This window comes from Urocampus carinirostris, chromosome 20, assembly GCF_059441175.1.
Source record: "Urocampus carinirostris isolate Australia breed hairy pipefish chromosome 20, RoL_Ucar_1.0, whole genome shotgun sequence".
Classification (NCBI taxonomy): domain Eukaryota; kingdom Metazoa; phylum Chordata; class Actinopteri; order Syngnathiformes; family Syngnathidae; genus Urocampus; species Urocampus carinirostris.
Genome location: NC_142368.1, coordinates 23538353 through 23552465, shown reverse-complemented (window position 1 = coordinate 23552465; position 14113 = coordinate 23538353). Strand labels below are relative to the sequence as shown.

Sequence of the window (14113 nt, the reverse complement as noted above, 5' to 3'; positions counted from 1 at the left end):
TAGACATATTAGACAACCGGTTCAGGCTCTTTAGAACACCAACCTCCATTTTGAAAAAATTGACCGCTTTTTCAATTTAAACCTCGATCGAAACTAGTATTAATAACCCACGGATGCTTTATTTTGAAGCAAAACTAAGTCTTTGTGCGTGAATAAACCGCTCCAACAAGAGCATTTGATTTCCGTACTTAGTAGATATTTTGTTTTGTTTTTAAATATTCTGGAGAGGGACGTATGAAAATAAAGTGTACGATAAAACTTAGCGCTTTATATGTCCAAAGGTTGACGTGTATGCTCTTATTTTGGAAATATGTTGCTGCTAATGTCATTGTTTGATGTTTTTTTGTACCACTTGGAGACACTAAATATTACACACTGTCTCTTAACCAAAGAAAAGTACTTTATAAACGTGTATTTAAGCTACTTGAACACAATGCAAGTCTGTGAAAACCGTGAAAAGTCAAGTGTTATCGTGAGGGATTTCTGTATTATAAATTACTAATTCAATTTGTATGTAACGTATTACTGGGCTGAGCGTCTGCAAATGTGAATGAGGCATGTTATTTTCTTGCTTCATGGTCGAGGGCGATAGCGAGCCCAATAATTCCGATTTGGAGTACACTTCAGCCCTAAACAATATTAGTAATGGTAGAATAGAATTTACTTTTATTGTCATTCTTTGTAACAATGCACACAGAACGAAATGTCGATACAACTGACCCATACAGTTAAACTGTAGCGAGACGATGCAGCCGCAGCCAAACAGGGCGCAGCCATTTTAGTCATTAGGTGACCAAACCCCCCAATTCCAACCCTTAATGCTGAGCGCCAAGCAGGGAGGCAATAAGTACCAATGTTGTGAGTCCTAGGTATGGCTCGGCCCAGGCTTGAACCAGCGACCTCCCAGTCTCAGAGCGGGCGCCCTACCATCTAGGCTACCGAGCTGGTAAATGGTATTGGCTGGCTAACAGCAAGTCAAGCCATCTCATATTTTTCTCTCCTCGCATAAACGTTTTTTAATAACTGACGATTACCTATCTATTGATGCTTTATTAAAAAGGCATAGCATAGATTTGGACACGCGAAAGGTCGCCGGTTCGAGACCAGGTGGAAACATCTGTGGGCCTGGAGAGGGATGGGCGCCACCAGGCTGTACTTCCCCAAGACACACCACAGGAGACCTTAGTCTATTATTATGTTTGTCCTGGAGTGACATATCTAATCTCGTAAACAACGCTTACTGTGTTGTCATCAACGGCAATTATGACAATTCTAACTCTCAATAAACATAAACATCTGAATGTTCCTTGTTTTGATCAAAATGCAATTCATGGAAAACTCACATTGCCGTTAGTTTGTTTCAACCGACTCAGATTTCGCAAGGCTACCTTGTCAGATTGTTTGTAACAACAACAGGTGCATGAAACAGCGTATCAGAATTACTATGACATCAAACGCATCAATTCAGAAGCCGTCATAGCAGCGATTTCTTGCTTAAAAAATGCAAAAGTCACACCTGCGTGTACAGCTTGTTTGGGTCGCAGATTCAGCTAGGTACGTGATGCTCCAAACATTAAAAAAAAACTCGTTAGGTATCGTAAACAAAACAGGCTTTGGTCAAGTTTTGGCTCGGTAGGCAAATAAGCGAACCAGTCGCTGGTGAAGCCGAGTCGGGAGGTGACTGCGACTCTCCTGACGGTCGGACACGGACGTCACCACAAACACCCGCTTAAAATACAAGCGTCTTTCCAATTAAAAACACACAGAAAATCACAGTTTTCTCACCTGGATTTGTAGAACATCCTCCGTGCGTATGAAAAAGTGCGGCGAACAAGTAAAAAGTTACGGCGAGACAGTTTTCACCGACCAAACGCCTGCGCGCGTGCTCCCTCGATTGATTGGTCGTGCTTGCGTGACGTCAATGAGGTTATCCAGGTACTTGTGCGCATGCGCCCAAAAAGGATCGATGGGAAATGTTCACAGTTCAATATGTGATCACGTCATCGTTCGGTGCGCGTGGACTTCCAAAGGGCGTTTTGTTTAGTTGTGCTTCAATAACTAAAACTTCAGTATTAAGCCAGTTCATCAAATGACTTCAACTGCCCCGCCCCCACCTCAATATGAAAGATAAAGGGACAGTGTGTAATAATTTTCCAATTGACGATGCTGTATTCTGTCATTCCACCAAAAACAAGGGCTAAAAGCACAACGGAATGAGACAAGATACGGAGACTCAAAGTGACCAAAACGCACATCTATCTATCTATCTATATGTCCTGGTCATATCCCTCTAGAGGGGTTGCCAACAGCAAGAAAAAAACAAAGTCATGTTTCAAGTCATGTTTATTTGCATCGCCTTTAATCACAAAGAGTCTCAAAGGGCTGCACAGGCCACATATTATTGCAAACCACAGACTATTATTACAACATCCGCTGATCTAAAACAAGGCAAGGAAAAACTCAAAAACCCCAACATGAGGAAAACGAAGAAACCTTGAGAAGGGACCGCACATGAGGTAATCCCCCTTCCAGGATGACCAGGCTGCAATGGATGTTGCAATAACAAATAATACACAGATATTGTCAACATGAAATATAGGTTATTCATATGCTATAGAAGTGTGATTTAAACCTAGATTTAAACATTTCCACTCAGGTTGCAGATCGAATCTCAGGGGGAAGAGCATTCCACAGCACCGGGGCTCGAATGGAAAACGCTCTCGAACCTGCGGATCTCTTCTTGGCTCTTGGGATCACTAGTAGACCAGCATTTTCAGAGCGAAGGCTCCGGACCGGAACATAGGGGGAAATTAAATCTGAAAGATATGAGGGAGCAAGTCCATGCATGATTTTGTATAATACCAGCAGAACCTTAAAATCACATCTTAAGTGAACAGGAAGCCGAGGCAGGTTAGCTAAAAGAAAAGAAAAAAGTAGCAAAAACACAAAAAGAAATCGACCATGGCGAACCCAAATGCCCAAACCCCAAGCAAGTTAAGCACCTCAGCATCCAAGTTGGTAATGCTTTCATCCCTCCAAAAGAAACGGAACAGGCTAGGTACAAATTGGAATAAAAAGGATGATTTTAGCTCACTTTCAGTCTCTATAGTTTGGAGTCTTCCTTGGACATTTTTTTTGTTTGCACTACAGCAACATCTAGTAGACAAATACAAACACTGTCCCTTTAAGAAGACCGGAATGTTTTTATCAGCGTTGTTTTTGAGGAGGGGCACGGCAACTAAGTGGTTAGCGCATTGCAGCACAGCTCTGAGGTCATGGGTTCAAATCCAGCTACCAGCCTTCCTGTGCGGGGTTTGCATGTTCTCCCTGTGGGTTTCCCCCTACTTTCCAAAAACATACACTTCAGGTTATTGTCCGGTCCAAAATGTCCCTCGGTGTGAATGAGTGAGTGAGTTGTCTGTCCCTATGTGCCCTGCGACTTGCTGGCAACCAGTTCAGGGTGTCCCCCGCCCACTGCCTGAAAATAGCCAGGATGAGCTCCAGAACCCCCGCGACCCTACTGAGGATAAGCGGTGCAGATAATGGATGGATGGATGTTTTTGAGGGAAAACTCCATTTGGCCCAACCTCACCCGGACCCTAGCTTCAATGCCCCCCAACTCAAGTGAGTTGGAGACACCTGATTTAAATAAACAGTGAATATTTTTCAGTTTCTCCTAGTAGAGAAAAAAACTACAATTAAATAATCGAAAATACATATATCATATAAATGTGAGTTTTTAAAAACACTTGTAGTTTGAGAAATGTGCATTTATTTTATATACCTTTAGGCAATTTTAGGTTCAGAGCTTTGGCTAGCCAAACCTTTTTTTCATTTTACTTAGTGATTTAGGAGCATTCAACACTGTTCATGACTGTCACTTCTCATTTGTGAACATCACAATAGATTTTGTGGTTAGCCTCTTACACCATAACAGCTTACAAAACGTTTTAGCCTACTCATTTATTTATAATAGAATACACACACAGAAAAGGCATGGAAGCTATTAGACAATGATGCATTCTAATTAACACCTTATAATTCCAGTGGATTTATAACATATGCTGACCGTAAAACACTGGAGCCTCCACAGACTCTGCCACTATGCCGCAAGTGACAATACCTGAGCAATAGAGGAGCGGGGGTGGGGGGTGGAGCGGGAGTGGTGCTGGGTATCTGTCAAAGTTATATATTAATATAACTCCATTGCTGGCAAAAATATTCAGGCCGAGACATTTATTTTAGTTGAAAACTACTGCGCAAATGTAGTGAGCCCGCCCTGGCCACCATCTTGCTTGGTAGCCCAGGCCGAACTGACAACATCCGGTCAGTATGCGTGATTTATTGAAAAGTCGCACATGCGCAGTGAATGGATGGAGTCGCGCATACATATAACATTAAATACAATAAACATTAAAAACAATTTTAAATGAACGAAATTAGACTGAAAATATGGATCTTTTAAACGTGACTATGTGTGTGTGTGTGTGTGTGTGTGTGTGTGTGTGTGTGTGTGTGTGTGTGTGTGTGTGTGTGTGTGTGTGTGTGTGTGTAATGATTGCTTGCATATTGAAAATAGGAAAACAGGCTAAACAGGTTGAAATTGCGTTTTTAACGACAAAATGCTTAATAAAAATATTCAACTGTTCTAATTTTTTTATGTTTGCTACCAAAAATATAGATCTAAAAAAAAGCAAAAAAAACAATAAGAATATGAAAAACCAATCAATCAGTAATAGATGAATCCATAATTGAGTGGGCTACATTTACATTAAAGGGACAAAAAGATGGCGCAAAGGCAAAAGGAAGAATACAAACTACTACCAAACCATCCATCCATTATCTGGACCCGCTTAACCTCAGTGAAGGGTCAAGGGAGGGCTGGAGCCCATTCATGCCGTCTTCAGGCAGTGGGGAGGGGACACCCTGAACTAGTTGCCAGCCAGTCGCAGGGCACACAGACATACAACTCACTTGCTCATTCACACCTAGGGACAATTTGGATCAGCCAGTTAACATGACATGCATATTTTGGGAATGCGGAAGGAAACCGGAGTGCCCGGAGGAAACCCACGCAGGCAAGCGGTGAACATGCAAACTCCACACCGGGAGGCTGCGACAGCTTGACTTGGACCCTGAACTTCTGCACTGTGCTACGCGCTAACCACCCATCCGCTGTGCCGCACACTACGAAACCATACTATTGTTATTTTAATATTTTTGCCCAGTCTTTCGCAAGTTTTTGGGGTATTCGTAGCAGCTAGATGGCTGATAATTATTTGATCTCCCACTATGTGAGTCTCATGTTATGTCAAATTTGTTGACCTGGAAATATTGTTAAAAAGACGCATGTTTACAACTTAAGTAATGTATTTTTGCTTATTATTCTAAGTATATCTGTTTTTTTTTCTACCACCAATAAGCACTTAATAATGAACACTGTCCCTTTAATTTTTTCCATAAGGTAAGAAGCTTCAAACTATCATTCTGTAGGCTGCAATTGTCCCTCGGGTTGCGAGTTTTAGAACGCTACTGGGTTAAAGCTTCAATGTTTTTTTTGTCTGTTTTTTTTTTCAAAATCAACTTCAACGCGTATACAAGTTACAAGATATCAAACTATCAACCATTATTTAGGGGAACAAATTATCGTCTAAAGTGTGTGTGAATGGGTGTGTCAAGGGCTTTGAGAGGTAGCCAGTGATTTGAATAGCGCTATAGAAATGCAGACCATTTAACGATATTTTCAAATCATATTTATTTGTAAAGCATTCCCTTCAAATCATCTCATCTCATCTCATCAGCTGTACCGCTTGTCCTTATTAGGGTGGAGCCCATCACAGCCATCTCCGGGCAGCGGGCAGGGGACACCCTGAACTGGTTGCCAGCCAATCGCAGGGCACACGGGGACAGACAACTCACTCGCGCAGTCACACCTAGGGACAATTTGGACCGGCCAATTCACCTGAAATGCGTGTCTTTGGAATGTGGGAGGAAACCGGAGTGCCCGGAGGAAACCCACACAAGCACGGGGAGAACATACAAACTCCGCACAGTAAGGCCAAAAGCTAGATTCGAACCCACGCAGGAGGTTCCCACGACCTCAGAACTGGGCCGCACATGCGCTAACCACTGCGCCGCCGACCTTCAACTTTAAAAGGTCAAGTCAAGTCAAGTCATTTTTATTTGTATAGCCCTTAATCACAAATAGTCTCAAAGGGCTTCACAAGTTATTACATATAAGAAGTTTAGGTTATTCATATGCTATAGAGTAGAAGTGAGTTTTAAGCTTAGACTTAAACATGTCCACTGAGGAAGCAGATCGGATCTCAGGGGGAAGAGCATTCCACAACACCGGTGCCCGGATGGAGAACGCTCTCGAACCAGCGGAACACATCTTGGCTCTTGGGATCACCAGGAGACCGGCGCTCTTAGAACGAAGGCTTCGGGCCGGGACATAGGGGGAAATCAGATCTGAAAGATATGAGGGGGATAGTCCATGTATGATTTTGTATAATACTGAGAGAACCTTGAAATCACATCTAAGGCTAACTGGGAGCCAATGCAGGTTAGCCAAAATCGGTGTTATGTGATCGGACTTTTTTGTCCTAGTTAAAAGCCTCGCTGCGGCATTTTGTACCAGCTGAAGACTCTTGAGTCTGGTCATCGGAAGACCGGAAAGTAGTGCATTACAGTAATTGAGACGGGAGGTAACAAACGCGTGAATTATGATTTCCGCATCCGACTGAGAAAGTATAGGACGAATTTTAGCAATGTTACGAAGATGGAAGAAAGCGGTTCTAGTAATTTTCTTCACATGTGTTTGAAAGGACAGATCGGGGTCAAATATGACACCTAAATTTTTAAGTGAGTCGCTTTGTGTGATGTGGCAATTGTCGATGTTCACAGCAGTTTTAGAGAATAAGTCACGGGACTTAGATGGACCAATATCTAACATTTCAGTCTTTTCAGAGTTAAGACGCAGGAAATTGAGTGACATCCATTCTTTTATCTCGGTGAGGCAGGCCTCCAAATTTCCACAGTTTAGTGTGGCAGAATCCTTCATCGGGAGATAGAGTTGAGTGTCATCTGCGTAGCAATGGAAACTGATATTATACTTGCGAATAATATCACCTAGAGGAAGCATATAAATGCTGAAGAGAAGGGGGGCAAGCACTGAACTCTGCGGAACACCACAGGTAACACTGAAGGGCTCAGATGTCAATTCGCCATATTTAACGCAGTGTGTCCTATCTGAGAGGTAGGATCTGAACCATAAGAGGACGTTTCCTGAGAGACCAATCCATTTTTCCAACCGTTCTAGCAAGATATTATGGTCCACTGTGTCAAATGCAGCACTAAGGTCCAGCAGCAGCAAAAGTGATGATGCGCCAGAGTCCATTGCCCGTAGGAGATCATTGGTTACCTTAATCAGAGCTGTCTGAATCCTGATTGCATTGATTCAAAGAGATTGTTCTCGGCATGAAATCATTCAGCTGCTGTGCCACTACTTTTTCAAGTATTTAGAAAGAAACAGTAGGTTTGACACAGGTCTATAATTACATAAGTTTTCTGGATCAAGGTTGGGTCTTTTCAGTGTGGGTTTAATGACGGCGGACTTAAAAGCCGCTGGAACTAAACCTGAGGAGAGTGATATGTTTAAAATATTTGGAACTGAAGGTGCAAGAACGCCAAAGAGACCTTTAATAAGTGAACCTGGAAGCGGGTCGAACTGGCAAGTCGTCGGTTTGGCCGTATTCACCATCTGTTTAAGATTATTGAGTGACAGTTCACTAAAACAGGACAAAATCCCTGGACAGCCACCATGTCGTGCATCAATAGATTTCAGTGCTTTAGTATGTGTTGAATTAATACCGTCTTTAGCGATTTCTTCCTGTATGCTTTGGATCTTCTTAGTAAAGAAGACAATTATGTTGTGGGCAGAATGAGTGGAGCTATTTGGGATAGTCGGTTGCCTTGTAAGCGATGCTACAGTGTCGAAAAGGACTTTGTGTTTGTTCTTTTGTGACGCAATCACCTTCGAAAGGTAGGCTGATTTTGCAGAGGCAAGGGCCGCTTTATACTTCAACAATCACACCAGATTTGATGGAAAACCTCAAGCTTGGTAGCGCGCCATTTTCTTTCAGATTTCCTGCATTCTCGTTTAAGGGATCTAGTTTCATCATTAAACCAAGGCGTGCGTCTTTTAGGTCGTGATTTAAGCCGGATGGGCGCTACTGAATCCAGGGCACTAGCCAGAGTAGCATTAAATTCATTTATGAGTGAGCCCTCAGCAGGATGGAACCACCACCAAATTTTACTGTGGGTAGCAAGTGTTTGTCTTGGAATGCTGTGTTCTTCTTACGCCATACATACAGCCCCTTGTTATGTCCAAATAACTCAATTTTAGTTTCATCAGTCCACGGCACCTTATTCCAAAATGAAGTTGGCTTGTCCAAATGTGCCTCAGCATACCACAAGTGACTGTTAATGCCAGGTGCACAGAAAACGCTTCTGTCGCATTAATCTCCCAAACAGCATTTCCTTGTGCATAATGTGTTCTGAATCGTTGAACGATGCGCAGTGATACCATCTGCAGCGAGATCATGTTGTAGGTCTTTGGAGTTGGTCTGTGGGGTAAGTTTGACTGTTCTCACCATCCTTCGCCGCTGCTTATCTGAGATTTTTCTTGGCCTGCCACTTCGGGCCTTAACTAGAACTGTGCCTGTGATCTTCCATTTCCTCACTATGTTCCTCACAGTGGAAACTTACAGCGGTAGATTTTTTTGTATCTTTCCCCTAAACCATGACGTTGAACAATCTTTATTTTCAGGTCATTTGACAGTTGTTCTTAGGCTCCCATGTTCCCATTCTTCAGAGAAGATGCAAAGAGGAGAACAACTCCCAACTGGCCCCTTTAAATACCCTTTCTCATGATTGGCTTCACCTGTGTATGTAGGTCAAGGCTCTATGAGCTTACCAAACAAATTTTGTGTTCCAAAGATTAGTGCTAAAGGTATTCAAATCAATAAAACAACAAAGGTGCCCAAATTTTTGCACCTGCCTACTTTTGTTTAAGTATTGCACATTTTCTGTAAATCCTATGAACTTCATTTCACTTCTCAAATATTACTGTGTTTGTCTGCTATTTGATATATTTAACTGAAATTGGTGATCCGAACAACCAATGACTTGTAAAGGAAAATTTTGAAAATGATCAGAGGTGCTCAAACTTTTGCATACGACTGTACATGGTAGAATACCTTTTGTGGTATTGTAATAGAATGTATACTTTTAAATAGTCAAACATGTCAGACCCAAAATATTTTTTTTTACAAATACAGGGAAATGTGCAGTTTCTGGTCTGCTTTTTCAAAGTTTTAGCTTTAAAATAGTTATTTCAAATGTTATTGGCGAACATATTACATGAACAAATCGTGTTATCAATTAAAACAAACTCGAACTGCATCTCAATTAATGGTAAATAGCACTTGTATAAAGAGCACAAAATGTTTTTCTTCACACTTGTTCGCCCCCTGGTGTTTTTTCAATGTATTGCACGATATACGAGCTCCACAAAACCACAACCCAGTCATGCGAGTTTCACTTTTATTGTTCACATTTACAGTTTCTGTATTTCCTTAGAGTACAGCATTAATAAGAGACCGGCAACCTCGTCCGTTCAGCTCGCCTCCTCGAGCTATGTACATTTTTGGAATCCAAGAAAAAGCCTTGAATCACTCGCACGCTCAAATATGGGAAAAAAAACACTGAGGAGATTGGGGTCATATGCACGTACGATAACGCACATGCACAGGAAGGTAACAAATGAGCTGACATGAACATTTGGCAAGGTGTACCACGAGTTTGGTTTGTGACTTTTGGTGAGCCTAAAAAAAGGAACTGAACACAAAAGCATCAGCAGCAGCAGCCTGTTAGTCCTGAGATTGAGAGGCGTGTCACGGCCACTGAAAAATGAGGGCTGGGGATGCATTGCGATGGGAAAAAAAGAAGAAGAAGAAACTTGTCACCATTTTGGTCTTAGGGTTGCTATTTGTCTTTTTTTAAGTCATCTCATTTTGGAAGTGACAAAATAAAGCTCCAAAATTATTTTATTACTCCCCTTTACTGCCAAACTCATATTCCCTAACTCTGCTGGAGCTGCATGTCTTTACATCTCATCAACAATAAATGAAGTCTGGATTTTTATTCAACAAGAAGCTTAACATTTATGTTTTGTTCAGTGCATGTCAAAAAGTTAGCCATGAAGCGTGTGCAGATTTCAATTTACAAACACGTAAACATCCTATTGCGATTTTTGGTGGTTCAAAACACATTAAAATAAAAAACATGTTCATTCTTCTGAAACAGAGAAGAAAATAAAATCTGGATTTAAAAACAAAACAAAAACACGCCATTAATAGTTACATTAGCAACATGGCACTATAAATGGACAAAGAAAAAGGAAATGCAACAGCGACAGGGATGAACTTATATATTGCTGTTTTCTGAGTTGCAATAAGGATTTTCCTGCATTTAGAGTGCTCGTCTATCTCGGGCTTTGTGTCTGAGTATAAATAAATGTCAACAAAAGATGGGAGAAAAAAATGATCGATGAGGCTCGTTTGTTCTCTGCTTTAGGAGTGTGACGCTACGCCAAAGAGCGCTGGCGAGGTTTGATCCGAGGGTAAAGCTGCAATACAAATAGGAAAAAGATTAACAAGAATTGTTCTGAGCAGATTTCGTTTTTTCTATCACTATTTGTCATGCAGAAAGTTCTTACCCCGAGCAGGTTGCGCGGCACGTAGCCCTCCGTGTCCTCCAGCTGTGCCCACCACCAATCCGTCTCGCTATCGTCCTGCCGCCGCAGAACAGTTAGGGCGTCTCCCTCCCCGAAAGACAACTCGTCCTGGTTCTGGGCCTGATAGTTCCAGAGGGCGTACACCGTGCCCTTGTTCATAACACCCATCTTTTCCTGAACGCCTAAAGAATCATAGTTTGCCAAGTTAGCCAACACAGAAGGCTTCAAAAGACCGTTAAGGCAGCACAGCAGCTCATTGCCTGCCTTTTCCCCTCCCTGATGGTCATCTACTCTACGCAGTGCCTTAACTGAGCCCAAAACATTATTCAGGACAGGTTACATCCTGGTGTTCAGCTGTTTGACCCGCTGCCCTCTGGAAGGAGCTACAGATGTATCAGAGCAAAAACCAATAGAATGAGGAATAATGTCTTCATTAGGAACCAATACCACCCTGATCTCCCATTTACAGCGCTTTTGAGCACAATATACTGTAAAACTGCCACTGTGAATATGTACATACTTATTATATTCAATAATATACTATTTTTGTTTTGTACATTTTGTATCTTTTTACACATTTTACCATCTTTTCAATTTTGTCTTTACTTTAATCTGAAAGGAAAAGCCCTCCAATATTGTACGATTATATGGTGACATTTCATTTACATGAAAACTAAGGGCGTAGTTTTGGCATGGACTGAGAGGACATGTCCAGAAAAAATATTGAGCAGTCATTGTTTTGTCCTCACCATAGTAAATGATCACCGCCCAAAAAGTAGCGGCCTAATTACAGAGGACTTTTTATTTGTTGGTCAGTTGGCTTATATGCACACATTTAGTTGTGTTTCATCAGTGGTGAACTATTGGTAGAGCATGACTTATAGAGGAACAATAAACAAATAGGAAACCAAAGAGGTAAACAAGCACACAGCCACAGAATTTAAGGTAAAAGTAAAGTCAAGTCAGTGAGCTGCAGTTTGATAATTTCATTTGTAAAATTATGCTTGCCGTCACTACGCCTGGAGAAAAAAGAAAATGTCTGTCCTATTGTGCCGACTTCAAGCTAAAAAAGTGCGTCCAGAAAGTTTGGTCTAGATCTATTTGACGCTTTCCTACTTACGAACATTCGAGTTACGAAAAACGGTAGATACGAACATTTTTTGGGGATGTCGAAAAATATTCAGACATTGCTGTAAGTTAGATTTTGTATTGTGCACCTTTTTCTGAGGACAGGACAGTACTGTAGTAGTTCTTTCCGCCGCTAATGGTGTGTTGCGCTGTGAGAATTCACCCAGCATCCACCCCGAAGAAGTAATCCGCTTCATCTTTCTAGTTTGTGTGTAAATATACTGTACTGTATCTCCAGGGTGCTAAGAACTTTGACATTTTCATTGTTAATTATCTCGTGCATCCATTGGTGTGAAGTGTAAAGAGGTGAGCCGTTTCTTTTGAAATGAAAGTGGAATAAGTAAGCTTGATGCAGTTGAGAAATTGGTTGGATCGCTTTTTTTGGTCACTTTTTTCGGAGGAAGTCGCCTAACTCTTGAAGCTCATCTTCCAGAAGTTAAACTTAACTTTATGTATCTCTATAGAGCAGTGGTCCCCAAACTACAGCTCGCGGGCCAGATACGCCTCCACATTTGGTCCGGCCCCCTGAACAATACCAGAAAGCATTTAGATTTTTTTTTCTCCATATATGTGTATTTGTATTTGATAATAAAGTTGGACTTTTGCAATAATATGTTCCTTAGTTATGAACTATTTTTATTATTAACTATTAGTTAGTAACTATTTTATACGGCGCAACATGGGTTGCTGACTAGTTAAAATGTTATATTTTGGGATTTTGGTGTTGTTTTATAAAGCAGAAAAAGTGAAGTACCAGTATATCACCACTAGATGACAGTCTCACAGGTCAGAGAAGGGTGTTTGGGGCAAGTCTCATGGGACCTCACGTGATTTAATGAGACTTGTTCAATAAATCACTCTTAATGTCAACAAGTAAATGGTGTTGTGTGAGACTGACATTTACCATCTATTTTTTAGGTAAAACAACAAGAACCAAAAAAAAAAATATATATATATATATATATATATATAAAACAAATGTGTAACACCAGCTGGAGCTAGACCATCCACCTGTGTCCCGTTACACACGCATATAACGTGACATTCTCTTCCAACCTTCTGCAGTCTGTGCCCCTATCTGGCAACCCCCAGAAAAAAAAATCCTAAACCTGCCCCTCTCAAAGAGAGAGCGGAATGATGGCAAATAGATTAGGGAAGAGAAAAATTGATTCAGAATGCAGGGCATTCAACCTGCAGTGGACAAACGATTAATTTTTGTTCAATGCAAAGAAAAGGCTGTCTGTCTCACCTGTCAAAAGGCGTTGGCGGTATTCAAAGAATACAATCTGCGGCAACACTATGAATCCCGTCACAAAGACAAGTATGATAGCTTCCAAGGCCAAATGCGAGCAGACAAACTCTCAAAGCTAAAAAGTGGACTGTTAGCCCAGCAGAATACATTTGAAAGCCAAGCTCAGCTGAACCAGTCATCTGTTCGGGCCAGCTTTCGGGTTGCTCAACTGATAGCAAGCAGTGGTAAACCTTTCACTGATGGAGAGTTTGTCAAGAAATGCACGAACGTTGTCGCGGAGGAGGTGTGTCCCGATAAGAAAGATGTCTTTAATGCCGTGAGTCCATCAGCGAGTACAATCACCAGATGCATTGAAGAAATTGGGGGTAATGTATATGCCCAGCTGCAGCAGAAGACAAAAGAATTTGAATTTTTTTCATTAGCACTGGATGAGAGCACAGACGTGCAGGACACCGCGCAGCTGCTCATTTTTATTCGTGGAGTTAGTGCAAACTTTGAGATGTGCGAGGAGCTGGCAGCACTCCAAAGTCTGAAAGGGACTACGACCGGGGAGGATATTTTCGGCAAAGTACCAAACCATGGAAGAGTTGGACCTGGACTGGTCAAAGCTGGCCAGCATCACAACTGATGGGGCTCCTAGTATGGTGGGCATGTCTCGGGGTCTAATAGGACGCATGAACCGGGAGATGGTTGAACGGGGTCTCACCGCCCTGCTACAAGTCCACTGCCTAATTCACCAGCAAGCACTGTGCTGCAAAATGTTGACGTGGCATTCTGTCATGAAGGTTGTGGTGTCATGCATAAACTTCATTAGAGCAAAGGGACTTAAACACAGGCAATTCCAAGAATTCCTGTCTGAACTGGAATCTGTGCACGGAGATGTGCTGTACTACACAGAGGTCCGATGGTTGAGCCGGGGCAGAGTTTTGAGGCGT

At 41.8% G+C, this 14113-nt stretch overlaps 2 protein-coding genes across 8 annotated transcripts in view; both read right to left on the bottom strand.

Moving 5' to 3' along the window:
- daam1b (dishevelled associated activator of morphogenesis 1b) overlaps positions 1 to 1920 on the bottom strand; it is a 56028-nt gene extending 54108 nt beyond the window's left edge. For 2 of the 3 annotated variants that reach the window (XM_088325575.1, XM_088325574.1), the window contains exon 1: positions 1786 to 1920. The gene's annotated coding sequence lies outside the window, so the exon portion shown is untranslated. The remainder of the gene's footprint in view (positions 1 to 1785) is intronic. The other variant, XM_088325576.1, reaches the window with a different exon arrangement.
- Positions 1921 to 9589: 7669 nt separating this feature from the next.
- Positions 9590 to 14113, bottom strand: part of LOC148346649 (apoptosis-stimulating of p53 protein 1-like) — a 31115-nt gene continuing 26591 nt past the window's right edge. For all 5 annotated transcript variants that reach the window (XM_088324564.1, XM_088324566.1, XM_088324565.1 and 2 more), the window contains 2 exons: positions 10781 to 10980; positions 9590 to 10690 (listed from right to left, as the gene is read on the bottom strand). In XM_088324564.1, the coding sequence (XP_088180690.1) occupies positions 10649 to 10690; positions 10781 to 10980 (242 nt within the window). In that variant the 3' untranslated portion in view covers positions 9590 to 10648. The remainder of the gene's footprint in view (positions 10691 to 10780; positions 10981 to 14113) is intronic.